Here is a 27,564-nt window from a genome sequence, read left to right as displayed (position 1 = left end):
TTGCAAAAGTTCATTCTACAAATTGTATACTTTGCAAACTTGCTTAATTTATTGTTGTTAATGTGTTATGTACGTTTGACAAAAGTGTTGTTGTTTCAGCCCTCTTTACAACGTAAGAACCGCAGCACCTATAAAAGTATATCTGTGATATTTTAATTCTTCTACACACTCGCTATGAATTGAGCAATGCAGTTTTTGCCAAAGCTCACTACCATTCATAAGATGCTGTGAACTACCAAATCACAACTACCAATATAAAATAACCTTGAATTATTTGTAACAGTGTTTATTTGCACAATTCTAAGAAATGCTTTTCAAACATTTTTACCTATAGATGTTCTTGTTTAAAGAGTATTTGGAAGAAAAAGAATTGCCACTTTCTCTGAGACTATGAGTGCACACCGAAGTAAACAAGCGTGCATAGCAGCTTTGAGATGTATTTTTTTACCTTATAAGCACCAAAGGCAAGGTTGTAGCAATATTAATGATATGTTCAAGTGTGGGTATAGTAGCAAGTGATATGCCTATGCATTTTATGTCATTGACCTATAGTAATAGCATGATTTAAAATAAGTTCCTTTATCAAATCAATTTAACCAGAGGCTACCTGTAAATACAGAATATCCTATTCAGTTGATGTATCTTGTCAAGAATACGTGCAATTTGATTGTGGTTTCCAGCTAGATACATACAGTATATGCCACGATAGTGGATAGTATACTGAGACAGCGCACACGCTGTTACACAACTGCGGCACAAATAATACACATGCGCCAGCTATAGCAGCATAGATGTTCGTGACGGTTTCGTTCATTTGAAACAACAGGGATGTCCTCACAATTTAGTAACTTCTCTTTTTTTGGAAAAAACAGTCGTATCAAAAATTCTTAAACCATGAGAAAGAAGGATTTTGTCTTTTCCTATCCAGTATCATGGCATAATGGATGGGCTAGCCAATATTTTTCTTGTAGTGGATGCCGGCTGCACTACTCAACAAAATATTGGCCAGCCCGTACACGATATTGGATTGGCAAAAGAAAAAATGCTATCTTTTGTTCTCTAATTCACCAAGAGGCAAAGAACCCTTTTGTATGTTGTGAATTTTCGCATATTCATGAGGGCTGATTGATCGACCATGAAGGTGGTAAAGCAGTTTTATAAACAACAGGGATGTCCTCACAATTTAGTAACTTCTCTTTTTTGGAAAAAAAACAGTCGTATCAAAAATTCTTAAACCATGAGAAAGAAGGATTTTGTCTTTTCCTATCCAGTATCATGGCATAATGGATGGGCTAGCCAATATTTTTCTTGTAGTGGATGCCGGCTGCACTACTCAACAAAATATTGGCCAGCCCGCATACTACGATATTGGATTGGCAAAAGAAAAATGCTATCTTTTGTTCTCTAATTCACCAAGAGGCAAAGAACCCTTTTGTATGTTGTGAATTTTCGCATATTCATGAGGGCTGATTGATCGACCATGAAGGTGGTAAAGCAGTTTTATCACTCGCAATTTCTGGAACGGTTGGCTCTCATTAACGGGTGATACTAGGAATTTACCTGTTGGTGAATAGTCTGTATCAGTCTGTGGTTCTCCCTTGAAACACAGAAAAGCTATGTACTCTGTAAGCCCGGGTGGGGGGGGGGGGCACTCTAGTTTCATAGTGTACACATGCGTGACCAGAGATTTTCAAAACACACCCAAAACAGGATTTGTCTTTTTGAGCAAAATACACCCCTAATTTATAGTGCGGTTTGGCAACAATTTTACCCCCTAAACAGGATTGTACCTGAAAGATACCCCTAAACATGTACACTCGTACAGGTTTTTGATAAAATAAACCCTAGTGCATGTTTTTGTGTTCTAAAATATTACATTTGAGTGATGTTCCTGATGCCTAGGGAAACACGCTTTGTGAAATAGCGAGATCATTAAAATGACCCATAAACGCACTACCAGAAGTTTAAAAATAACCCTTTTTCTTGTAAACAGGCATTTTTGACCTCCTAAACTGGATTCGTGTTCATTCTCTGAAAAGCAGGGCATTAGCCAGGATTTATAAGTAGGGCGTCCAACCCATGGTTCTGGAAGAGCGCCGCCAAGGGCCGAAATCCAACTATTCACCGAACCAGGAAGTAAACAATCTTAAACAAAATGGTGCCCATCGAAGGTCGTACTAGCGAAAACGCATCATAAAGTGCCTTTTAATAGACATTTAGAGGCTTCTAACAGTGGTTTGTAACATTCAATATGATTGTATCGCAAAAGGCATTTTTTGGATGGCCTCATGGACGCCTGTAGCATTTTGTAGGCTGCCTATTAAGCTACTTGCACGGTTCGCCATTATGCACTATGTGGGGAGAGCCTCGAACTGGCAGCATACATGAAAGGAAGAATTATGTAACCTTACACAGAACGTTATGACTAGTTCAATTCCCATTCATGTATGCTGCCAGTTCGAGGCTCTCCCCCACATAGTGCATAATGGCGGAACTGTGCAAGTAGCGAATTCTCGTGACAGGCCGTCCAAATGACAGCCGGACGGGTAGACCTCTAGCTAAAGCTTTGCTGAAAAGGACCCTTAAGTTTTGTTTTTCTGGTTATACTGAACACTTTGAAACTTGAGTGGCCCCCTGGGTGTGAAAGAAAGTAAAGAACGATGCTGTTTTTTTATGTGTTTATTTTACAGTAAGTTTGCTTATGGCTCATGAAAATGAGTGACAGTGCTCACTCTGAGGCTAGATACAGTATATGAAGAGATAAGATACAAAAACGATAACGCCATTTTCAAAATTATTAAGTGAGTAAAAGGTCACCAACATCTATTTGCCTGATAATTTTGGCTTTAAATTGACATTAAAAAAATCCTAGAAAAAGTTATGAAAATATGATCAAAAGTAGCCTTCTTATATTTTCTGTATAATTTGATATTTGAGAAAAATATCAGTTTTACATATATACATGTATATATTTGATATGTTTAAAATGCGATGAAATGCAGTTCTCAATGAAAAAAATGAGCATTTTTGCCCAAATTGGTCCAATTTTGAGGGGAATACAGGTTATACACCAAATCTAGATATTGTATGATGAATATTGAATGCAAAGTTAATTGTCTCAAGCTGCGACCAAATTTATGCTGCATTTGTCGTAATAAAAAATTTATGCTGCATTTGTTGTAAGAAAAAAAGCGTAGTAATGGTGAAGCTTTTTATAAAACTACATATACTCCATCTACATGTATTAGCTTAAATTGTATTCTGTTGTATAAATGACCATGTCTGTTACCATTATTACCTGGTAATTTATATCAATCAACAGTTGGCAGATTCACTACCAAGACAATAGTTGTGTTCACATTTGGATATACACCTGGTGCTAACATTGATAAAAATTCCACAATTTTCCCTACTCCTACCGCGTGTCCTCATCTAACCTACTCTGAGCACTACGTCAACCAGTTCCATCAAGCATTCAATACTGCTTGGCATAAACATCCGCTACCACTTCTGGTGTTTCTGTGACATTTTTCAACCACACAAAATGTAATTTCTTAGTTCCGATCTAAAAAAGGTCAAACTTACACCGGGTGCCAGGCGTAGCAGCTCTTACATTGCAACATACACCTAGCGGAGATTACACCTAGCTCCCTACTCATGACTTTTGTCAGGAATAAATTGTCGGACGTACGCCTGGCAGAATTTTCACTAACCATCGTTCACACTGCCACTACTCCTGGCAGCGCGTACCGCTTCTCAAGTCCCACCGGGCGTACATCCGACAATGTGATGTGAACACAGCTATTGCAAGTGTGACCTTTACACCATCCTATTAATTCCTTTCTCTGATTTTATTTGTCTTCCAGGTCTAGGAGGGACTTGTGTCAACGTCGGCTGTATACCGAAGAAGCTCATGCATCAAGCGGCATTACTTGGTAAATAGAAATGCAAAGATAATTCATTAATCTTCTTGTCACTTTGCAAATCTCTATAAAATCTTGACAGGATTTATACGGATCCGTAATATTCTGACGGATTGTTTCAGAATTTCCCTGTCATTGCAACATTCTGAGCCAGGTGGGTTATAAGTTTGGTGTATATACGATCAAGCCAACTGGTAGTTTTTAGTCTGCTCTTATTAAATGTGCATAACACAGGAATCAAGTCTTATGGAAATTTCTAGATTTCCAGAAATAGAGCCATAAAAAATCTTTTTAATAAATATATTAATAATACATTAGACACCAAAAGCAATAGACCCCATCTTGGGTTAAAAAAACAAAAACAAAAACAACAACAACAACACACACACACACACAAAATGGAATTTATGTTTTAAATATTGTCTTGATCATTTTACATAAATAATTTTTTGTCTTCCATATCTTCAGTTGTAAATACATGTAGAATTGAACTGACATTTTAGATGGTTTTTGATTATATCCATGATATACAGCAGTACCTGATTATATAAATATTCTGAAGTTGTGATACAGCACATTATTATTCCTTCAGGGTGAAATATGAAGTGTTGAAATGAAGCTGTTTGGATACTCATCATCTGATTGCAAACTATTATAAATGCTGATAAATGTCAAAATTCATACTTTATGAAAATGTTTTGACGTGTAAAAATGACTTGGTTGATATTTTACCATTCCTGAACAGTAGACCAGTAGTGTTGGTAATATGTAGAATAAATCTCTATTACCAGAGAGTCTATCTATCAGTTAATGATTTCCTCTTTTATATGGCAACTAACAAATTTGTTTCTAGTAACAGGTTTAAAAAGAGTAATAGGCAATGCGGTTTTTAAATTGTATTTTAAATTTAAAAAACTACAATGCTCAACAGGAACCAAGTCACAATTTGTTTATTGCTGCCATGTTAGTTAACCCCTGTGATTATAAAAAATTTCATTGCTTCCTGGTTGCTTCCGCTGATCATGTAATTATTTCTAGCCCACTTTCTAGCTTGTTTCTTTTCTTGCTTTTTTCTGATTTTAATGAATATAAAAAATGCAATGCTTAAAAAACAGCCTTCAGAATACAACGTGACCGTCCACGGTGAATGAGCCGTAAATTCCTCCCTCGGTCAATTTTGTTTTATTTCGTGTTTAAAAAATAAACATCATAAACTTAAAAATGGTATATCATTTGACTTCAAACGATATCCAGAAGCGGGGTTATGGTTTGTTAAACTTTGCTCCTTCAACAAAACTAGCTTTTTACGTTTTTACATGTGTCTCTTTTTCCACATTGTTGGCAATAAATATCAAACAGTCATAATTGGCGGTCATTTCAAATCATCCCCAAGTCAACAAGTTTTAAGAAAGTTCTCTCATTGTTAATTGTTGGTTATGCATACCTGTACAAAATACAATGCCTGGTAACCCACCACTTGAACAGGATTTAGCAATATAAGCAAACAAAGACCAGAGCTATTAAAAGTTCTATAGCCATCTAAGGTAGAAGCTTATTATCCACTTCAACAATAGGATTATTGATTAGTTTTTGACTATCGAAATGAGACGGATGTCGGGCCAGCAAGTTACCGATGAATATGACCTTCAGTACACATTTTACAATCGTAACTCAGAATACAATTTAGGGAATTTACGGCTCGTTTGTGCTGCCGGGTCACCAATTTGAGCAAGCTACTAGAAACAAACTTGTTTCTTTTTTTGGCCTAATATTACTTACCTTCAGGAGACACAGTATCCATTTTCATTACTTGACAAAGCACCCAAGCTGAATAGTAAGTACTTGAATGTAATCAAAATGACATAAAGAGGCACCTGTTTTGAAGAGTGTTAATTAAGTTTTTTGAAACCTCTCTGTAGGCATGTGGTACTTTAATTGTCATACCTGTGCTTTTAACCTGATTTAGGTTTCTTTCTATTTACAACAGAAAACGAACAAACAAACAAAAACAACAAAAATGCAAAGTCATTGGTTTTACATTTTGTAGGTTATCATAAAGGTATTGATTAGGGCCTTGCTTTTAGGGCTCATATTGAAATTCCCTTACACAGGAAGGTGTGCGCCATCCTGCAGCTTTCCTGTGCTAGCCTTCTTTTGTTAAAATCCTGGGCAGGGTGTATCACTGATGCATATAATCCATCCGTTTTATGACCGAGCTTTCCTGAGGCGCGCGCTTAGCGAGGGGAATCCTGCCTTCTTTCTGTGTGAAAACGTTGTAGGGTATTTCAATATGAGCCCTTATATTAACAGATTTGCAAAAAATTTGCAACAAATCTGGCACAAACATGTCTATCCTGTGTAATGTTAATGACCAAAATCAATACATTTTTTTATCTTGCAATTTATAGCCATGCTATTGAAGGGCACTGCAATTTTATCGATTAAAAGCATTAAAAGCAAGAAGTTACATTGTGTCCTCTTTTCAGACCTTTAATAACACTTAGTATCTGAAGTGTTTGCAATCTTAATTAAAGTGGCCTTTAGTTTTTAGAAACCTCTTCAATTAGATGCACGACAGCACGAGGTGCTTTCATTTTCATACCTGTTAGGGAATTGGGCTTTAACCTGACTTGGGTATTATGGTAAGGGGGTAACATTTCTTATTTTCTTTCTATACAATTTACAAAACAGGAAAACAAACAAACAAGCAAAAACAAGAAAAATGAAAAGTCATGTTGGTTTTACATTTTGTAGTTTATCATAATGGTATTGATTATAAGGTCCTTGCTTAAATATGAACAGATTCACAAAAATATTTAAAACAAATCTGGCACAAAAAATGCATTGTGTGTTAAATATTAACAACCAAAATCAATAAATTTTGTTTATCTTGCAATTTGTAGCCAAGCTATTGAAGGGCACTGCAATTGTATCGATTAATAGCATTGAAAGCAAGAAGTCACATGTGTCCTTTTCAGACCTATCATATGAAGTGTTGCAACTCGCCAAGAAATGTAGTACACGTAGAAGGTGACCTTGGGTTGATTTGATCAACTTGGCTGTCATTAAATTTTATCTATACATGCGTTACACATACATACATGTATGAATCGGTGCCACAATATATTGCATCTTTTGATTGTGTCTGTCTTATACAAGGTCATACTAAATGTAGATAACAAACAAAGTGGTGATGTACATTGTAACATACCATTAATGCACCATAGAATGTAGAACATAATAATAGCAACATTCATGCTTCATATCAATTCATAAGCTCAAGAATATATGCGTGTGATCCAATCATGTTATTATTTGTAAACATGTGAATGCAGATGGAGGTCGTTAATATTTCACAATTGACAGCAAAATGCGTAATTGTTCCAATCTCGCACATATATAACCCGCGTTTGCGGATCGCATCTTAACATGCAAACAAGCACGCATAATCACCGCAAAAGCCTGCATACTTATAATTATTAAATTAAATGTTGAAGAGACTTCTTTATTTTCATTTTGAAACAAAGTGGGCTAAAAATGCAATAATAAAAATTAATATATAAGGCCAAGAAAAAAAATGTTTTGCCCTTTCATGAAAAAAAATCAGGAGGGTCGGTAGCTTGATTTTTTTTAATGATGTAAACAGCGCATGTTAAAGTCCCACATTTGTTTCACAAACAAAACACAAAGAAAATACTCATGAGGTATCATCAAGTTTCAGTTTCAAAACGCTGAAAAATATCTTAGAAAAGTATAAATTATTTTTTAATGATTTTGCCAAAAAATTACAAACATTCTGAATTTTTTGAGGTTATAGAAGGAAAAAAAATAAAAATGCGACCCAAGATTTTTGTGATTTTTCGGTAGGTCGGGAAAGGGCAAACAAAAAAGTTTTTTTCCTTGGCCTAATATGAATCTTTTAGCTATACCACAAATTTTCAATACTACACAGTAATACCGTGCAAGATATTTTAATACTGAACAGGCGCGCATATTTGTGTTGGCGCTCGCAACTTGTAGAGCGTTACGCGGCATACATATGCGCGTAAAGAGACCAAAGCAGGCGTAATTGATTGAGTTGGGCAGTTTGTTTAGTACCGCCGGCAAACATGATGAAAATGATTATTGGTTTCCAAATGGCACCGGCATGTTTATTTTGATACTTTGGTACCATGAAAAGTGAGCATCAAAAAAGCTTTATATTAAGGGATCTAAAATGAGCGTTTATTGCGTTTCGATAGTATTTTTTGTGGCACATGAGAGTACCTCAGACCTATCGAATTGTATTCTGAATACGAAGCATGTCTTTCTGATATCAAATAATTTTCATTTTTTGAAAATCACAATATAATACACATTTTATGACAAATTATAAAAATTTGATATTTTTGAATTTTTGATATATAACAGTCCTCGAAGTAAATTATATAAATCTAATGATATATTCTTAAAGTGTATGTAGCAGGAGGAAAAGCCGACGGTCAATTGAAAATTTTTACCTTTCATATTGAAGATTGGATTTTTTTCCCAAAAAGACCTAATTTTTTTGGTGTTTTGGGAAAAAAATCCATATCTTCAATAATGAAAGGTCAAAATTTTCAATTGATCATCGGCTTTTCAACCCACCTACATACACTTTAAGTATAAATCATCAGATTTATAAAGTTTACTTCAAATGCGATTAAATATCAAAATATCAATTTTAATGATTTGCCATAAAATGTGTATTAAATTGCTAATTTCAAAAATTCAAAATTATTTGATATTAGAATGACATTCTTCGTATTCAGAATGCAATTCGATATGTCAGATGTGCTCTAATGTCCCAAAATAAATACTGTCCAAACGTTCATACCCCAGCCCTTAACATATTATATAAAGAATAATAATATTGGATGGCTTTTATCGTGTGATACCAGAATATACCGCTCTCGCCATGAAAATACCAAACTTGTCCTTCGGACTCCTTCGGTATTTTCATGGCTTATGCGGTATGTTCTCGAATCACACTCAAAACCATCCAATATTATATGAATCTTGCATAGATTAGCCTTTTTCAACTACCATAACCCAATTGCATTATATTGTCTAAAAGGGTCTCTAGGTTAAATGGGTAAAAGGAAGGGGGGCTAATTCATACATGGAATGAATATTTTCAAGTGCTGCTTGATTGTATATTGGCAGATATAGGTCTAATACAATACTCTCAAATTTTCTTTGTTTGGCTTGCCACATGTTTTATAGATAGATTATAGCAATAACAAAAAGCACTAGTGCGAAAGTGCAGGGAGTACATTTTTGTTGTACTTCACCTCATATTTCATTATCAAGATATTTTTGATTTCAGTGAGAGCCATCATAAAAGGTAATCTTTTGCACGTCAACCATATCACTTATGTGCGCGATGTCAACCGTGTGCATACGACCTTGTGCAAAATAAAACACGTACGGTTAGCAGTTACTGCCAGTTAGTATGCTTAAATTGTAAAAGGATAATCAAAAACATGCTGAAATCAATGGAAGCATTGTACGAATGTACGTTACTTGTAACACAATGGATAAGCACAGGTTCGACCCAGATATACTGTGTGTAGTGGAAGGCAAATGAAATGAAAGTGAACATTTCAGTATCAAATTAACTTAGTGCAGAGATTATTGAAGGAGTGGGTTGTGTGCCGTGTAGACAAACTGTGTTAATAGGATTGATTTTTGAATAAACTGTGTGACTTGATTCATTTATCTTCTTTTTTATTTTATTTTTACAGGAGAAGCTATTAAAGATGCAAAAAAATTTGGCTGGGAAGTTCCAGAATCATCAGGTAATTATTGGAAGAATAAGTGAAAATTGATGGGAAATGAATGCACAAAATTTTGATTTATGAAGGAAATTGAAATCCTTACAAAGCTCTCTTTCATAAAAATATTATGTATGGCATAATCATATTATAACCCCCCCCCCTCCACCGAGTATAGGGTTCGGGTAAGTAAAATAAAAAACATGCAAAAACATGTTTGCAAAAAAAAAAATGGATGAGGTTACCATGGAAATTTACTGTATATAGCATTTGAAATAATGATAATGTACAATGGGTTATTTTCGCAGGGTTATTTATTTGCTTGCTTTTATGAATCTCCCACCAAAATTCCCCGTTATGCATTTTACATGTATGAACTGGAAATGCAACAATGGAATACCAGATAATCTATAGTCCGTCCACGCAGAAGTACAAAGTAAATAGACCTTGGAAACTGGAGGTATGAGAATAATTATTTCAGTGCAATGCGTGTGTAAATGCTTCTTCGGCGCGCACGCCAACTGCTGCGTGATTTGTACTTGCCGAGCGCACCACACGCTCTATATGCATCGCGTTCTTTAACACGCACAAAACATCAACCCCCGATACCACAGATTTACTTTGCACTTCAAAGTGGACAAACTGTAGAGATATGAGAAAAAAAATTAGAACAGTGGGCTGTTCCAGTTGAAATCCACACACCCCCTGTGGAAGACATATCATGACCATAGTCTCACACACTATTAGTGTGTGTCTATTGAGGTCCATTATCCGGAATATACAGGCTAAGAGATTAATTTTGCCCAATAGAAACTGACCTCCGCTATTCTCCGGAATAATAGCGGTGAGAGTTTTCCATGGGAATTTATCCTTCTTTTGGTAGAATAATGGCGGTGAAATTATCCGGATAACGCCAATGGAAACTGGCATCGTTCCAACAGGGTGCATACAGGAGAGAAAACAGAAATTGACAAGTACAGCTATTACCCAGTGAACAATTTCACTGCAAAAATTCCAGACAAACACGCTAATTAAGGAGTATTAATTTCAAATGGAGTTATTCCATCACGAACTTGTGGAAGATTTAAAGTCAAATCTTCCATAGGGGGTGTATATAGATTTCAACTGGAATAGCACAATTTGGCATAGAAAAGTTGAAAAAGTACCAAAGTGGTATCTGGTACAAGGTGAATTGGCCTTTGCAGGATATTGTTCATTTCTCTGAAGTTAACAGAATGGTGTACAAGGTGAAAATGCTTAAATTAGTACTTATTGTGTCATTTTATCTGCACAACAGACTACCAGGAAACAATAGGCCTAATGTAAAGTTTTGTAGCTATATAAATTTTTGCACTTTCCACATTCCAAGCAGCTGCCGGGAAAATAATGATGTGCAAATTTTATTCCTTTTGTGCATAGGTCAATATAAAGGCCTGGTCACACTGTGACGAATAGGGGTGAACGGCAAGCGACGTTAAGCTGCGAATTGCAATTTTGAGTTTGCCGCCACTCACCGTGTGCTGCCGTTAGTTGTCGCTGACGAATCCGTTAGCGACCGCAGACGGCCGCAATTATTCGTCGCGTTCGTGGGCAAATTTTCAACATGTTGAAAATTTTGTGACGGCAAAAGAACAGTTGTGATTCCGTTCAGATTTCGTTGGAGACCGCAACCCTCATTTCTTTGACGTTTCCATACCGTGCGAAGCCGTGTCTAGTCGTTTTGAAGTCGTCACAATTTCGTTGGTAGTCGTTGGTAAGCGCCGCTCGATTTCAATAGACTACCCGCACGATGCAATTTTAAAGTTCATATAAAAAGAAAATAATATCAATAATAATCAAAAATATTAATATTTCTGATTATTATTGATATTGTTATTGATGTTAATATTTTTGATTATTATTGATTTTCATATTTTGATTCCTATTGATATTTATATTAATTTTTTTGATTATTTTTGATATGTGTAATATTTTTTATTGATATTGATATTAATATCTTTGATTATAATAGGCCTAATTGATATTGATATTAATATCTTTGATTATAATAATTGATATAGATGTTAATATTTTTGATTATTATTGATATAGATATTAAAAGTTTAGATTAATATTTATATTGGTTTTACTATTTTTGATTATTATTGATATTTATATTGTTTTTTTATATTATTATTGATATGTGTAATATTTTTGATTATTATTGATAAAGATATTAATAGTTTTGATTATTATTGATATGTGTAATATTTTTGATTATTATTGATATCGATATTAATAGTTTTGATTATTATTGATATAGATTTTAATAGTTTAGATTATTATTGATATTGCTTTTACTATTTTTGATTATTATTGATATTTATATAATTTTTTATTAGGCTAAGTAAAAAATAAAACATGTTTCACGTCGGGTTTTCGAAAAAAGGAGGAAGAGGGGGCTTTTTATTTTCTATTTTTTATCGCAAAATTGGTGTAAATACCCATACTTTAAGAGCTGTTTTAGCGTACAATCCGTACATACAATATAATGCCTGGAAAAAGGAGGAGGCCCTTTTTTATTTGTTGTTCTGAGAGTTACAACCCCTCTAATGATCACAAAACCTTCCTAAAATGTTTCTTGTATCTTAACAAGGCTATAGAAAGCATCCCAACTTCCTAGACATATTTTTTGAAAAGTTATAATAACTGAATTTCAAAAAATAAAAATTTATTTGAGAAAACCTCAAAAAAGGAAGCGGGAGGGGACGTGAAACATGTTTATTTTTTTATTTGGCCTTATTATTATTGATATGTGTAATATTTTTGATTACTATTGATATTGATGTTGATATTTTTGATTATTATTGAAATAGATATTAATAGTTTGGATTATTATTGATATTGATTTTACTATTTTTGATTATTGTTGATATTGATGTTAATATTTTTGATTATTATTGATATTGATATTTTGAGTGGATATATGATCAGAACGTTGTGAAGAGTGGGAACGCCAAAGGGGACTATACGACCCACACACACACGTGCATTGATGTCGGCTGCTGAGTCACGTCATCATCACCGCAAGTCACATCATCATCACCGCAATCCACCGTCAGCTGCCGTTTCTTGCCGCAAGCAAATCCGCTGCCAGCCGTCTGACCTCGTTGCTTGTTGTCGGGCTCCGTCGAGACTTCGTCACTCATCTCCCAGACAACGTCCGGATTTGGTCGCTAGTCTCCGTTTCCTGCCGCAGCCTTTAGTCCCTTGCCGTCGTGTTGTCGCTAAAGGTCGTTCCCACTCGTCACCGAATCTCTTTTAGTCGTCGCTTTGCCATCAACATTTTGTGATTTTCACGTTCGTCACCTTTCGTTGCTTATCGTCCGTCATAGTGTGACCGGGCCTTAAGGAAGCTTAGGGAAAAAAACACAAGCGAAGCAGCTCAAAAGTGTGTGAAAATTTAATTGTGCGAAATGTCCACTTTTACAGTTTGCCCCATTAAATGCAATGAAATCACCAGCTTCAATGATTTGCTGATTACCTATGCAATGAATATATGGGCAATTCCATGTTACTCGCGTTACATTTTTGATAAAATCAGCACATTCAATGTCATATAAATACAATTGAACAAGGAGTTGGTTTATTCATCTTCTCTCCACATGTACTTACCGACCCAATGTATCAAATCACATAAACTTTAATTTTGTAAATAACTAGATGAAACATTTATAGCAAAAAATGTGATTGTGACTCGCGTTACGAAAAATTACACCTTCAAAATTAGGCTTTTACTTGTTCAATATTTCTCCTCAAACAAACAGCTGCAGACAAAAGTTACTACCACTAAGTAATTACCTTATATCTCAGCTGTATTACAGAAACAAACACCAAGTATATTTGAGATTGGTATTTTTAAAATGGCCAACTTTCGCTAAATTGGTGTGTGACTCGCGTTACGTGACTCGCGTTACGCTCACTATTTTGATTACATGGTCCCACTTTGAAAGCTTTAAACACGCTCAATTTCATTTCCATTGTGGTCAGTTTTACTTTAGCACTATACAAAAAATACTGTAATTCAGCAATAAAAAGGACCCTCTCCTCTTGGGTGGGGTGGGGTGGTGGTGTGGTGGGGTGGGGTGGTGGTAATGGGGGCTAATGATGGAAATTTAAAAAAACTGGCAATTTGAATAAGAATACAATTTTCATATACATTTATTACATAAAATGCATTGAAAAACTGTATGGAAACATTCATATACACCAGGCACAAAAAGAAACTTGTCAGTTATAGTCATCCTTGCTGTTCAACAACCTGATCATTTTGGATTATATCTGAAATATGCATTTTGTTAATTGGAATTTGCTTTCTCACTTGACACCCTGTTCGTAAAAAAACAAGAATTTACCATGACATGCGCCTCCAAACTCTCAAACCCCAAAATTAAAAGTTGCAATTTCAACGATTTTCAATGGGATGCATCGTTGTGTTGTGCACAAGCACCACGGGCCGATCAATAAAGCACACAGTGTAACAGGCACAATTGAATCATTAAAATTGCAACTTTCCATTTTGGGGTTTGGAGGCACATATCTTGGTCAATTCTTGCTCGATTTTCATGAACAGGATGTCAAACGAGAAAGCAAAATCCAACTAACAAAATGTATATTTCAGAATAATGCAAAATTATCAAGTTGTTGAACATCAGCAAAGGGTGACTATAACTGACGAGTTTCTTTTTGTGCCTGGTGTATATATGCAAAACTGATATAGTCCATTTAAGGTTTGCAAAATGGGTTCCTAAAATTTTTCCATATGTGCAAAGAGGGGTAAGGATTTTTTGGCAGGCTGAGAAGAGGATCAAGCAATTTATGGCAGGCTGAGAGGGGAGGTCTGCTTATTGCACAGCCCCTATAGTAGCAAAATATAAAAGGCTGCCACTGATCAATGTGGAACACATTCCTCAGACTTGATTTATTCATCTTCTCTTTACATCAAATCATGTAAACTTGTAATTTGTGAATAACTCTATGTAACGATGTAACATTTATTGACAAAAATGTGGTTGTGATTTTTATGCCTCCACCGGAGGTATTATGTTTCCTGGTTGTCCGTCCGTCCATCTGTCCGTCCGTCCGTCCGTCCGTCCGTCCGAGCTTGTGAGTGCAATTTCTCGGAACTGGTAAGGCGTATTGTGATGCAATTTGGTGGAGGGGTGGCAATTGGTGGTCTCCAAATTTTAGTAGGTTTTCGTCGCAAAATATGGTAATTAGGTACCTAATTTGCATAATTTATGCATATCAAGCAAAATAACCTTGTGCACAGTCCACAGATTATCTGGAGATCTGTACGAGTTACAGTGATGAAACTTGGTGCATAGTAGCACAGCCAGAGGTTCTTGACCTGATTTTCTTTTCAGCGCAAAATTTGCGTAATCGCAAGGTCATTTGGGGTCATCCAGGGTCAAATCGCCATATATTGTTGCAGGTTCATGAAATTTGGTGGGAACGACTACTTTAGGAAGAAAAAAATGTCAAGGTCATTTTGGGGTCATCCAAGGTCATCCGAGGTCAAATCGCCATAGATTGTCGCAGGTTCATGAAATTTTGTGGGGACGACCACTGAAACAAGGCAAAAATGTCAAGGTCATTTTGGGGTCATTCAAGGTCATTTGGGGTCAAATCACCGTAGACTGCTGCAGGTTCATGAAATTTGGTGGGAACGGCCACCTTAGTGAGGCAAATAATGTTAAGGTCATTTTGGGGTCAAGTGAAATTGCGGCGGTTGAAATGATGGGCGCCAAGGTGGAGGCATTGCGGCCGACGCTTTGCGTCGAGAACCGCGCAGGTCGAGAACCGCGAAATTCTAGTTGTTACTAAAATTACCCCTTCCAAATTGAGCTTTTACTTTTTCAATATTTCTCCTCAAACAAGAAGCTGCACACAAAAGTTGATACCACTAGGTAATTACCTTTTACTGCAGCTATACTACAGAAGCAAACATTAAGTACATTTGAGTTTGGTATTTTAAAAATGGCCAAATTAGTGCGTGACTCACTATTTGATAACACAGCCCAATTTGAAAGCTCTAAACATGCTCTATTTAATTAATATTGTGGAATTCAACTTTAACCATGACCTTCTGTTCTGGGGTTAGGTGGAGAAACTGGGGTGGAATGGTGGTAGTGGGTGTTTATAATGGGTGTTTATAATGGAAAGTCAAATTGTAAATTTGAATTCACAGATGGGGACAAAAGCGATTTCCAGTCCTGCAATTTGTTAAGTGATGTACAAATGTACAATAATTATGAGTCCTGGGGAGGGTAAAAGTGGGAGGGAGAAGTTTTAGTGATTATTTATGGATTATTTTCTAGCCCTACTGTATAGAGAGCTGTATAATATGTGTGACTCGCGTTACAATATCGTGACTCGCGTTACATTGTGACTCGCGTTACCATTTTGTATAGTCTGTCTCTGGTGGTACAATTGTAGCAAACCAAAAACCTTATGAAATAATTACGAGTTATGACCCAAACCAGGAGGAAAATGAAAGGGAACATTTATAACCCTTTAGATTTTTTACTGCATTAAAAAGTTGTTCTTTTTGTGACTCGCGTTACATGCTTAACATTATACCACTTGCCGTGCCATCCTGACCATTACCAACACAGCTTCCTAATTTTTTATTTTTTATTTTGACAAATTATGTATCAAACAATACTATCACAAAAAAGAATTGTTTTTGTTCCATATATTAATGAGAAAAAAAATAATTACTTTTGACTATCTGCTATTAACAAAATGTAGGAAAATACATTAAATCCTTCAAATCATGAAAAAAAAAATACTGCAGCTGATATTCATTTGAAAATTTCTTTTTCTTAACTTTAAAGGGTGTATAATCAAAATATATCATCAATCATTGCCAATTGCAAAGTTCATATTTTTGAAAAAATGTCATTTTAACATGGAATTGCCCTTATGTATCATGTATTACATTAACTGCCTAATATGCACACATAGATGATTGGTTCGTAATGTGAGACCACTTAGACCAGAAAGATACATTTTGTATTTCATCTAAATAAATGAGAATTCTGAAATGAAATCTTGATTTGTACATATTTTTTTCTAAGGCCATCTTAATTAAATCCTGTGTCTCAAAGCTTGTGAGATATTGAAAACCTAATGTAGAATGCGGTGTTTTTACTGTACTTTTTTAATTTTAATTTTTTAATGGTCAGTACAGGATTTCGGACTTAGCATTTTGTGCAAAAAATATCCAATGTTGCAAATGTTGAAATAACAGACAAAAAAGTCACTGCTACAAACTATTATTCTTCTCTTTTATTATTTTTGTGTTCAAAGTTTGCGAAAAAAATCGAAAACTTGACATCAAATTCGAATTTTGAGTTTTATTTTTGCCTTTTTATTTAAAAAAAATAAAGAGATAAAAAAATGAATTTCTTGATTTTCAAAGAGGACTACGCGCACAATTTTACTAACACGCGCGGCAGCTTTGAGACACAGGATTTAATTAAGATGGCCTAAGTAATATTCTCTTTTGAAAAGGTTATGGTAATCAGGAAGTCTCATCCCTCCCAGGCATCCCTCATTTCAGAAAATGGTATCGTGATTTAAAATCCTGTCATGACAGCTTTATACCTGTGGATAAAACTGATGTGGTGCTTACTGCTAATATGAATACACCATCATAGCATTTATAAATATGGTGGTCTGTACCATGAAGAACCTGTATGTATAAATATATAATTTTTTTCTCCTCAACAGTTCAACATAAATGGGACGCTCTAACAGAAGGCGTGCAAAGCCATATAGGTTCTCTAAACTGGGGCTACCGTGTAGCACTCAAAGATAAAAATGTTACATATGTGAATGGGTTTGCCGAGTTTTTAGATGCACACACTATCGAGGTGAGTGAAGATGAACAATGAAGAAAGAGTCTTGTCTTAGTCAATGACTCATCATAATATGTGACGCGATCAAGCAAAATCAGTCGGAACTCGGCAATATTGATTCTGAGATATAGCCAAACAAAGGATCTATTCCCCTTTGTTTCCTTTTGTTTTGGGAACTCATCAATTGCTCATATCTTTGGAACTGGTTGTACAATTTCAATGGGGTTTTCTGCAAAATCCAGCTTTGTAAATGCTTTTTACTATCCTATAAGAAACTGAAAATTTAATATTTCCGAGTTCCGACTGATTTTGCTTGATCGCATCACATATGTGGTGTGATCAAGCAAAATCAGTCTGAAGTCAGACATTTTCAATTTTCAGTTTCTTATAGTATTGTAAACAGCATTTGCAACGCTACATTTTGCAGAAATCCCTATTGAATTTGGACAACCAGTTCAAAAGATGTGAGCAGTTAAAAAGTTTCCAAAACAAAAGGAAATACTTCATTTTGTTTGGTTATATCTCAAAATCAATATTGCTGACTTCCGACTGATTTTGCTTGATCACATCACATATGACACGATCTGGTCCAAAAAATAAACAATACTTGCTGGGCTTGTTATCGACATTCCTACTATCGCCAAAATTGTTGACAATGAGATTTTTTGAGATTTTTCTGACAGTCGATAAGAGACTATCACTGTCGACAAAATAGTTATCAATAATAAATCATGCATGACTAGTAGCTTCTGGTAAAAAGTAGTAAAAAATACCAACAAGAGCTTCACAATCTCGTCAGAGTGACTACAAAGGGAAGCAAATTAATATATATTCACTGGGACGAGTATTAGGCCTACCAATCATCATCATTGGCCATCATGGATGAATGAATAAACGCATTGAGTGCTAAATTCTGAAGCTTTATAAAGACAATATTTTTCACTTGTTTGTCGACAAAGATTTGATGTCTGATTCCAAGATTTGGCAACATGTCGCCAAAGAAAAATGAAACGATAACAAGCCTAATACTTACATAAATAGACATCACAGAACTGGAGAACCAAGTATGCTAGACCTTTGAAGTTTTCAGTATATGATAGCCTGAAGTTTGTATAAGGTAATAGTTATAGTAACTCAATTATCAAACATGCCTCCTTTGGCCCCCATTCAGCAGACCGTGTCACACAGCTACAAAATTGTTTTTGCAGGCTTATTTTATGATTTTTATGAAGTTGAAAGTTAGTCAGGTCAGTTGTGTAGGTCATCAACAATTCAATTGAGGGGAACTACATTTGTAAACATTCCTCGCCTTCCCCTCTCTCTGTCCCCTCACTCCGTCCCCTCACTCCCTCCTCTTCTCCTCTCTTCCTCCTCCCTCCCACCCATAAAATCATAGTGAAGAGCATAACTGGTTCAGCTGACTTTCCAACCAAGAAAAACCTTTTGGCTGTTGTTCTCCCCGCCTTGATATTTTATTGCTTATTATTTAATCATTTATGGACACCATATGCAGCTGCCATTTTTTTGGAAATGTTAAAAAGAGCACAAAGGTAGTGCACCAATGAATAAGTACTGGAAATGTAAACAACTTTAAATGTCATCAAAGATCATCAGATGGTATATTGCATAATACATTTAAAGTGAGCTACAGTATAGTGAGATGTTTTCGTTGGGCTAATATTTCATGATTTTATCAATTCTGGACATTTTACATAATAAATTAAAATATAAAAATACACATAAGAACAATAAGAATTAAATGTTTAAGGAAGAATTGCACAAGATATAAAACACACAAAAATATACAATTTGAATTAACATTTAGAAAATTGAGTATAAAAGTCACTAAAATCACATTATGATATATTGCACTTTTTAACATGTATAAAATGACATGGAAAGTATAGTTTTTATGCAGAAGAACTCTGCGTGGCAAAGCAAAAGCACAAACTATTTATTAAGGAGATCAACAAAAAGGAAGAGGACTATTTCTGAAACGGTTAGTCCTGGTCCGAAACTGAGATAAATTACTACTATTACATAAAAGAACGGCCATGACACTCTTTCCTGGTAGGAGGGATAAGAGAACTTCTGCGATTGGTTTTGGTAAGCCCTTCAACACAACAACAACAAAACTGCATTTATATAGCGCCTTACGAAACACCTCAAGGCGCTTTACAGAGAATATACTAAAATACTTAACTTACAACTTAATACAACTTAAATTATACAACAATATATATTACAAGACGTGAATAAAATACTAGTTAAAAGACCAAATGTATGTACAGAAATTAGTTAACTCTTAAAAGAGATGAATATACGCATGAAAAATACAATAAAGAAACCAGATAAATAACCATGCAGGAATTCTCTTCCAAATGGGCAGTCAGTGCAGCTGGCGGAGAATGGGTTTCATATGAACACGGCCCTTGACGCCGGTGACGAGCTTAGCGGCTGCATTCTGGACTCACTGTAGGCGGTCGATCTCGTTTTTAGGAAGCCCATACAGCAGGCTGTTGCAGGAGTCCAGTCTTGAACTTACAAATGCATGCACAAGTTTTTCTGTTGATGCTTGGTCCAGATATATTCTGAGCTGGCCAATATTGTACAGTGCGAAAGACGCACTGCGGCAGATACTGCTCACTTGTTGGCTCATAGTGACGTGCTCGTCGATGACAACACACCCAGATCACGGGCAGAAGTAGATGGTTCAACTGCAACACCGCCAACGTGAACAGCTGGGGCTGCTGGTGTGGAAGTAAAGTGCGAAGTCAGATGTAAGATCTCCGTCTTACTGTCGTTAAGCATCAGCTTGTTCTTAATCATCCAACTCCTCACATCAGATATACACTTCTCAATGCGAGAGACAGCAGTGTCAATTTCTTGATCTTTGAAGGAGAAATATATCTGTGTGTCATCCGCGTATATCATGCACTCAAGACCGTGTGACTTGATTATGTCATCAACAGGGCGGAATAGTAGGAAAAAGCCATCGGTCCAAAGACAGATCCTTGTGGGGCACCCCACAGTACACGCTTCCAAGCAGAACGCACACCGTTGACAACAACACACTGTTGGCGTCCATGGAAATATGGCGTCATCCAGTGGAATGCAGTTCCATCGATGCCAAATCGGTCGTGAAGGCGCTGAAGTAGAGCTTGATGGTCGAAAGCGTATCGAACGCCGCCGAAAGATCCAACAGCACGAGAATGACATGGTGATGGTTGTCAACAGCTCTCAAAATGTCATTGTTAACTCGGACGAGTGCTGTCTCCGTGCTGTGATACTTCCGGTAAGCAGATTGATGACTAGCGTTCAAGTTGTTATTGCTGACATAGTTCTGTATCTGTTTGCTAGCTGCGCGTTCAATGGTCTTGAATAAAAACGGCAGATTAGATATCGGGCGATAGTTCTGGAGGATGTCAGGATCGGAGTTCGACTTCTTGATCAGAGGAGTCACAAGAGCACATTTCAGGTTTGATTGAATTACACCTTGGAAGAGCGACATATTAACAATCCTAGTGATAACAGGAAGGAGAGTATCGAATATTTCAGGCTTTATGAGGACCCACGTTGGAATAGGGTCCAGAGCACACGAAGTCTTAGCAGAATCCATGATGATCTTGCGAACGCATTCATTGTCAACTTGATCAAATGAATTAAATCTTGAGTCACAGGAATCATTTATTTCGACTGACACTGGTGGTGGGTCAAGTTCTGCGAGATCGTTGCGGATGTTTTCAATCTTAGAGTCAAAGAACTGGTGAAAATCGTCAGTCAGAGAATCCAAAGAGTCATGCGAGGGAAGAGATTTTGTTGGCTTGGCAGAAGATAACTTTTCTGCAATTCGAAACAGCTGCTTTTGATTACATTCGCCGATCTTCGATTTATAATGATCTTTCTTTGCACATTCCAAAGCCTTGTGATAATTTTCACAATGTTCGTTGAAAATCTCTTTATCGATCTGAAGACCTGATTTCACCATCTTCCGTTCTAAGCACCGCTTCTTCCGCTTTTCATTACGGAGGCTATCATTGTACCACGGTGCATGTGGGCGCAGTGAAATCGACGTTCAACTTCAGGAGCATGTTTGTTTACCAGCTCGCGTAGCACAGTGTCGTATCTCTCAACTAAGCCCGTAAGATCACCTGTGCAATCATCTTGTTCATTCAGATCAGAGGAGAGAATGTCATTTCGTAGTTCAGCAAGGTTGATGTCACGGAATTTGCGGAATCTAACTGTCTGCTTGCAGGGTTTGGGACGTAAAACATTAAGATCACATCTGATGGCGAAATGGTCTGATCGGAGACCATGAACAATGAATGGATTGACCACAAGATCTTCACAAATGCGCGAGATAATCAAATCCAGGGTATGACCACTCTTGTGGGTACTGCCGGATATGTGTTGTTGTAGTCCAGCAGATAACAGAATGTTATGCATTCTTAGTGCATCATGATCATCAGCATTAAATCCATATGGATGTTAAAATCACCTGCAATCAGGCATCTCCCAGGATAAACAGAGATGAGAACTTGTTGAAAAACTGCGATAAAGGGACAGGTTTCTTTTTGGAGGAGGTGGGCGGTATATAGTGACTAATCTAAAGGACGTTTGATTTGTTGACGTCAAGAAAATGTCAGTGCATTCAAAAGACTGGAAATCACACGTTTCATTGATCTTGATTTCGAATTCCTTACGATAGATTATACAGATTCCACCACCTCTTCTGCCTATTCTGGGCGCAGAGTAGACGGCATACCCAGGAAGAGTTGCCAGAACATCCGCAATGGCAAAATTATCTCTTGCGTCTCCAGTCTGCCATGATTCAATGATTGCTAGGACATCAAGGCGTTGCGTAATTATCAAATCACACACATGAGTAGTTTTCTTCTTTATAGAACGAGAGTTCCAACAAGCAAATTTGGTTCGCTGTACACATGGCTCCTTTGTGTTGTTAACAGGAACTTGGCGCAAATTACGATGATTGATCTTTTTTGAAAATTCAGAATTCGTTCCGATGACGCTTTTGGTTGCTAACCTAGTCGATATTTGAACTTTAATTTGTCTCTGTTTATGTTTTCCACCTCGGCAGCCACGCTTTGTCTTTTTGGCGATCTTGAGTTCCTTTAGCTTATTCCATAAAGATGAGTTGATGGTATTGATGGATTTGTTTATCACACCTTTGCGTATATTGAACAAGGAGTCTTTCCCGTAGAGAAAAGGTCTCATGACTCAGGGATGTGATTGTTCCTCGGATTAGAGGAATTCCTCCTTTTTTGTTTTTCTTCTCTGTACAAAAGTATAGGAGATTCATTCATTTTCCTTCTTTTTGGTGCTTTTCCACTTTTTTGATTGAACCTCTGTCTCATGCCTGATGACTCTATACAAAGTGCAAAGAACTTAGTTCAAATAGCAATATGTGGTGCCAAATTCTGCAATGTTCTCTGTGTGTAGTTGTGCATGCAATGATAACATCGAAGACGATACAAATACAATAGTCTATCAAAAATCACAAATCGGATGAAAATTTTCCAATCAAAGTCACTATCAGCATGTAGATTACTTACAAAAACAGATGTGAAAGTCGATCCAATTCAGTGCAAAGATACCAGATACTTGACAAAATGGATCAAAAAATGGTTCAAATCTTAAGCGAAATTAAAACTAGGTTTCAGCTACAAGAGCGCCACCAACCTAAGACAGTGCTCCTCTCTCCTATCAGAAAGGGTGTCAAACTTGCAGATTTGAAGCGCATCACTATACAATAAATAGTGCCGACCCAGGATTGTTCTGCAGGCACGTTTTTGAATGGCCTCTAATTCATTACTTTGTTTAGCTGAAATTCCAGAATGCCACACCACATCAGCATACTCAAGAATTGGCCTGACATATCCACTATTGTATATACACGACATCAAGTGTACACTAAAACACTAAAAGTGTACTTAGTGTTTTACGTGAGTCTTGCATTGAAGGAAAGGCCTTTGCTTGCTTTAATAACCTAATTTAGCTTCCAAAACAATTAATCAGCAGATTTATTAGTTAAATATGGAGCAGTGTTATATAATCTGAAATTTTCCATAGGGACTGTAGTTTTACTGCAATTAGAAAAGTTAAAATGTAGGTTGCTTCAATTGATTTACTCAAGCATTTAAATGATAGTCGCTATTTGCAATTTTTAATTATGGCAAAGGAAGAATGACATATTTGCTTTAAGTTAAAGCAAATATAATAATATTTATTTGAATTGCTTGCAAAATACAAAAGTAACAAAATAACAGTACATTTACACACACTCTACATTTGTTACACATGATAAAAGCAAGTAATTCAGGATGAGTGAATGGGCTTAAGGGATGGGGTATGAACGTTTGGACAGTATTTATTGTGGGACATTAGAGCACATCAGACATATCGAATTGCATTCTGAATACTGAAGAATGTCCTTCTGATATCAAATAATTTTGATTTTTTGAAATTGCAATGTAATAACACATTTTATGGCAAATGATTGATATTTTTGATATTTTTGATATTTAACAGTACTCGAAGTAAACTTTATAAATCTGATGATGTATGTAGGTGGGATGAAAAGCTGACGATCAATTGAAAATTTTGACCTTTCAGCTCCTATCCTAAGTAAATGTGAATTTATTTGCAATTTGCAATTTATTTTCTTTTGCCTGTACAGACAACAAACAAAAGAGGGAAGAAGCAGAAATTAACAGCCGAGAGATTTTTACTAGCCATGGGAATGAGACCAAGATATCCTGATATACCTGGTGTGAAAGAATATGCAATAACAAGGTATGTAAGATGCTAGAAATGGGAATGAGACCAAGATATCCTGATATACCTGCTGTGAAGAAATATGGGTGACCTAGCTCCCACAAATTCATGAACACCGTTAATGAAAGAAGACATAAATTAGCATGGATCCTTTAATCAATTCCTTTTGTAATTTGTGTACACACTTTACCATGCACAATATTTTGATGTATTTTGAGCGAAATCGATACATTTTGTTAAAAGAATAAAGAAATATTTGTGACAGGGCTTGCACTTATCTGTTGTTATCTACATGCAGTCAGCACATAAACCCATCAACAAAAATAAGTCCTTTCCCAATATTTGCTCATAGCATTGTAAGGTTTTGTTTTGTACCAATAAAACTAAATTTGAAATAATTATATCACTGTTTACTAAAAGCCCATATTGAAGACAAAAACTGCCCTTTTCAAAAGTCACAAAGTAGGCCTATGCTTGTCACAAAAGTTGATTCATGGCTTGTCACTAATGCAAAACCCATGTGGACTGTGGTTGAGTGCAGTTTAAAATCCTCACCAAGTGAACATACTTGGATCATTCAGCCATGCAAATCCCCATCTTGATGCACAATGAGTGGTAAGATGGTCAGTCTCATTCCTTGTCCCAATACACCTTGCAGTTAACAAGCATAGGCCTACTTTGTGACTTTTGGAACGGGCAGTTTTTGTCTTTAATTTGGGCTCATTCAGCCATGAAGTCATTGACATCTTTAATTTTCACACAACACTTAGCAAACAGTCATATAATTATTTCTCAGTTAGTTTTATTGGTACAAAATGTTATTCTACTATGTTATGACATAATTTTGAGAGGGGGACTTATTTCTTTTGATGTGTTTATTTAGAGAATAGAAGTATTATTTTGAGACACAGCTGTATATATCTATCACCTGACATGACATGGTAGATACCATTATTTTAACTGGAACAATGAAGCTGAACACCTGAGTTGCTCCACATGAAAATAATAGTATCTACATTATTATGTATGGTATGAGTTGCCTGTGAACCTATACTGTACCAGTTTTACGGACCTTGCCGAACCTGCACGAACCTATTCCTAAGACGAGCCTTTAAATGCGGATTGCTACAAGTAAGCACTCAGCCACTAATATGGCAAGGTCAATTTTTCAGTAATGGATCTGTTATCCATTTACATCCCTGAAATATAATTAATACATTTCTAACAACAGTTGAATTGATCAGCCTTCCCACTTGGTGGCAGTGAGAGAAAGGAGGCGAGTTTACTGCTTTTCTAAACCATGACCCCCCCCCCCCCTTTACACAATTCAATTGCAACATCGAATTCAGATTGCAACCAAGGATTAGCATACATTATTTGTTGACGGGGTGTTCACATGGCAGTCGGTCGTCTTCAAAACAAATTGGGAATTTGACTTTTACGCCATCACTTGCTCATGCTTCGGATACCTACTAGTGAACTTCTAATTGCGTGTTCGTTTACACTGCAAAAGTTGAGTTTGAATTCGATAAAAACAATACAATTATTCTCATTCTGAAGCGGATCAACCCTAAAATTATGTTGACTGTAATTTATGTTTACTTTTGTGACCATTTTTATCAAGTTAACTCCTGGGCATTAAGTTAGGGAATGCACCGATTACGCTTGATTACTGCTGCACAACACATGTATTTTTGCATATATTTGTCATAATTGAAGAGTTTGGTTCCAAAAGGCATTAAGTCCAAAGGCTGCTTAGTTGAATTTTTTATTTGAAAATATTCCTAAGAGTAGCAGTAACCTTGCCAATCTAATAACATTAGAGCAGTAGAATAGTTATATTTTTTTTTTGGTTTCTTTAAATAATATAATTGCAAATCTAAAACCTCCCACGTGTGAAGAAGAAAACAACAAATATAAAAGAAATTTTTATTTTTGTTACAAAAGGCCTGGCATTGGAGAATTTTAGGGGACAAAATGATATTGAAAATAGTTAGAGAATAAGCTAGAGTTACAAACATATCCATTCCAATTGTTAAATGTCATTTAAGGGGGTACTACACCCCTGGCAAATTTTGTGCCTATTTTTGCATTTTTCTCAAAAAATACAGCCCATCGGTGACAAGTAAGATATGTATTATAGGGGCAAGGGCTACAACTACTGTACTGAAAATTCAGCTACTCAAAGCAAGTAGTTATTGATTTATTGATCAAATATTGGTTTTCCCTCATTTTTGACTGTAACTCCACAACTGTTGTCTGTGCTGAAATAAATTTTCCAGTGCAGTCGTTGTAGTCCTTGCCCCTATAATATACATATCTTACTTTTCCCCAATGCGCTATAATTTTTGAGAAAAATGCAAAAATAGGCACAAAATTGGGCAGGGGTGTAGTACCCCCTTAAACTTTAAAAATGTAAAAATATACCAGAAAAATGTGACACAATGCACTTATTGGACTTAATGCCTTTTGGAAAAAACTCTTCATATGTAGTATGCACATATCGCTTGCAAGATATAACATGCCTCAGATACGAGAATAAGTCATTCAGATTCCCAAGATTATAAAAGCTGTTTAAGAATGAGCTATATAAATAATATGGACCAGATCAGTTCCAGAGGTTGTGCATATGTCGTATCATACCATTAATATGGCGGACTACTCAAATGCGTTCAACAAAAGCATGATTGCATTCTACCGCGACAGTTTGTCTCACACACATAACAAATGCACTACGATCAACAGCGTTGAACACAAGACATTTTTTTTAAGCGTAGCATTATCAGCTTGCACTACTTGATTTTTGTTACATTTGCACACTTCACTGTATAAGTCTATGGCATATAATTGCTACACATTTCTTAAATTGTGTAGCAAAGTGATCGAAATTGAGTAGCATTTTGCTCCGCGATACCGGCTGTGGCCAACGCTGACGATCAATTAAGTTGATGACAACATTTGATTGAATGGACTGCACTTCGCCATGTTCAGGCGAAGGATACCTGTTCAAATCCTTTGTTTAGAGCCAATCAATAATTTCAGGCACAACCTCTATTAGTTGAACACACCATGCCCAGAGCATTTGCAGTTCTCAATGGCCAACGGGAGATTTGAGAGCATGAACATTTTGTACTTGCAAACATTTCA

General features: G+C 36.1%; 1 protein-coding gene across 1 annotated transcript in view; it reads left to right on the top strand.

Annotated features, from left to right (window-relative positions):
* Positions 1–27,564, top strand: part of LOC140148516 (thioredoxin reductase 1, cytoplasmic-like) — an 80,272-nt gene that overhangs the window by 36,408 nt on the left and 16,300 nt on the right. The window contains exons 6-9 of the mRNA XM_072170501.1: positions 3,867–3,935; positions 9,689–9,742; positions 17,495–17,637; positions 24,320–24,435. Coding sequence (XP_072026602.1) covers positions 3,867–3,935; positions 9,689–9,742; positions 17,495–17,637; positions 24,320–24,435 — 382 coding nt within the window. The remainder of the gene's footprint in view (positions 1–3,866; positions 3,936–9,688; positions 9,743–17,494; positions 17,638–24,319; positions 24,436–27,564) is intronic.

Source organism: Amphiura filiformis, chromosome 3 (assembly GCF_039555335.1).
Source record: "Amphiura filiformis chromosome 3, Afil_fr2py, whole genome shotgun sequence".
Taxonomy (NCBI): Eukaryota; Metazoa; Echinodermata; class Ophiuroidea; order Amphilepidida; family Amphiuridae; genus Amphiura; species Amphiura filiformis.
This window is presented reverse-complemented; position numbering and strand designations above follow the sequence as displayed.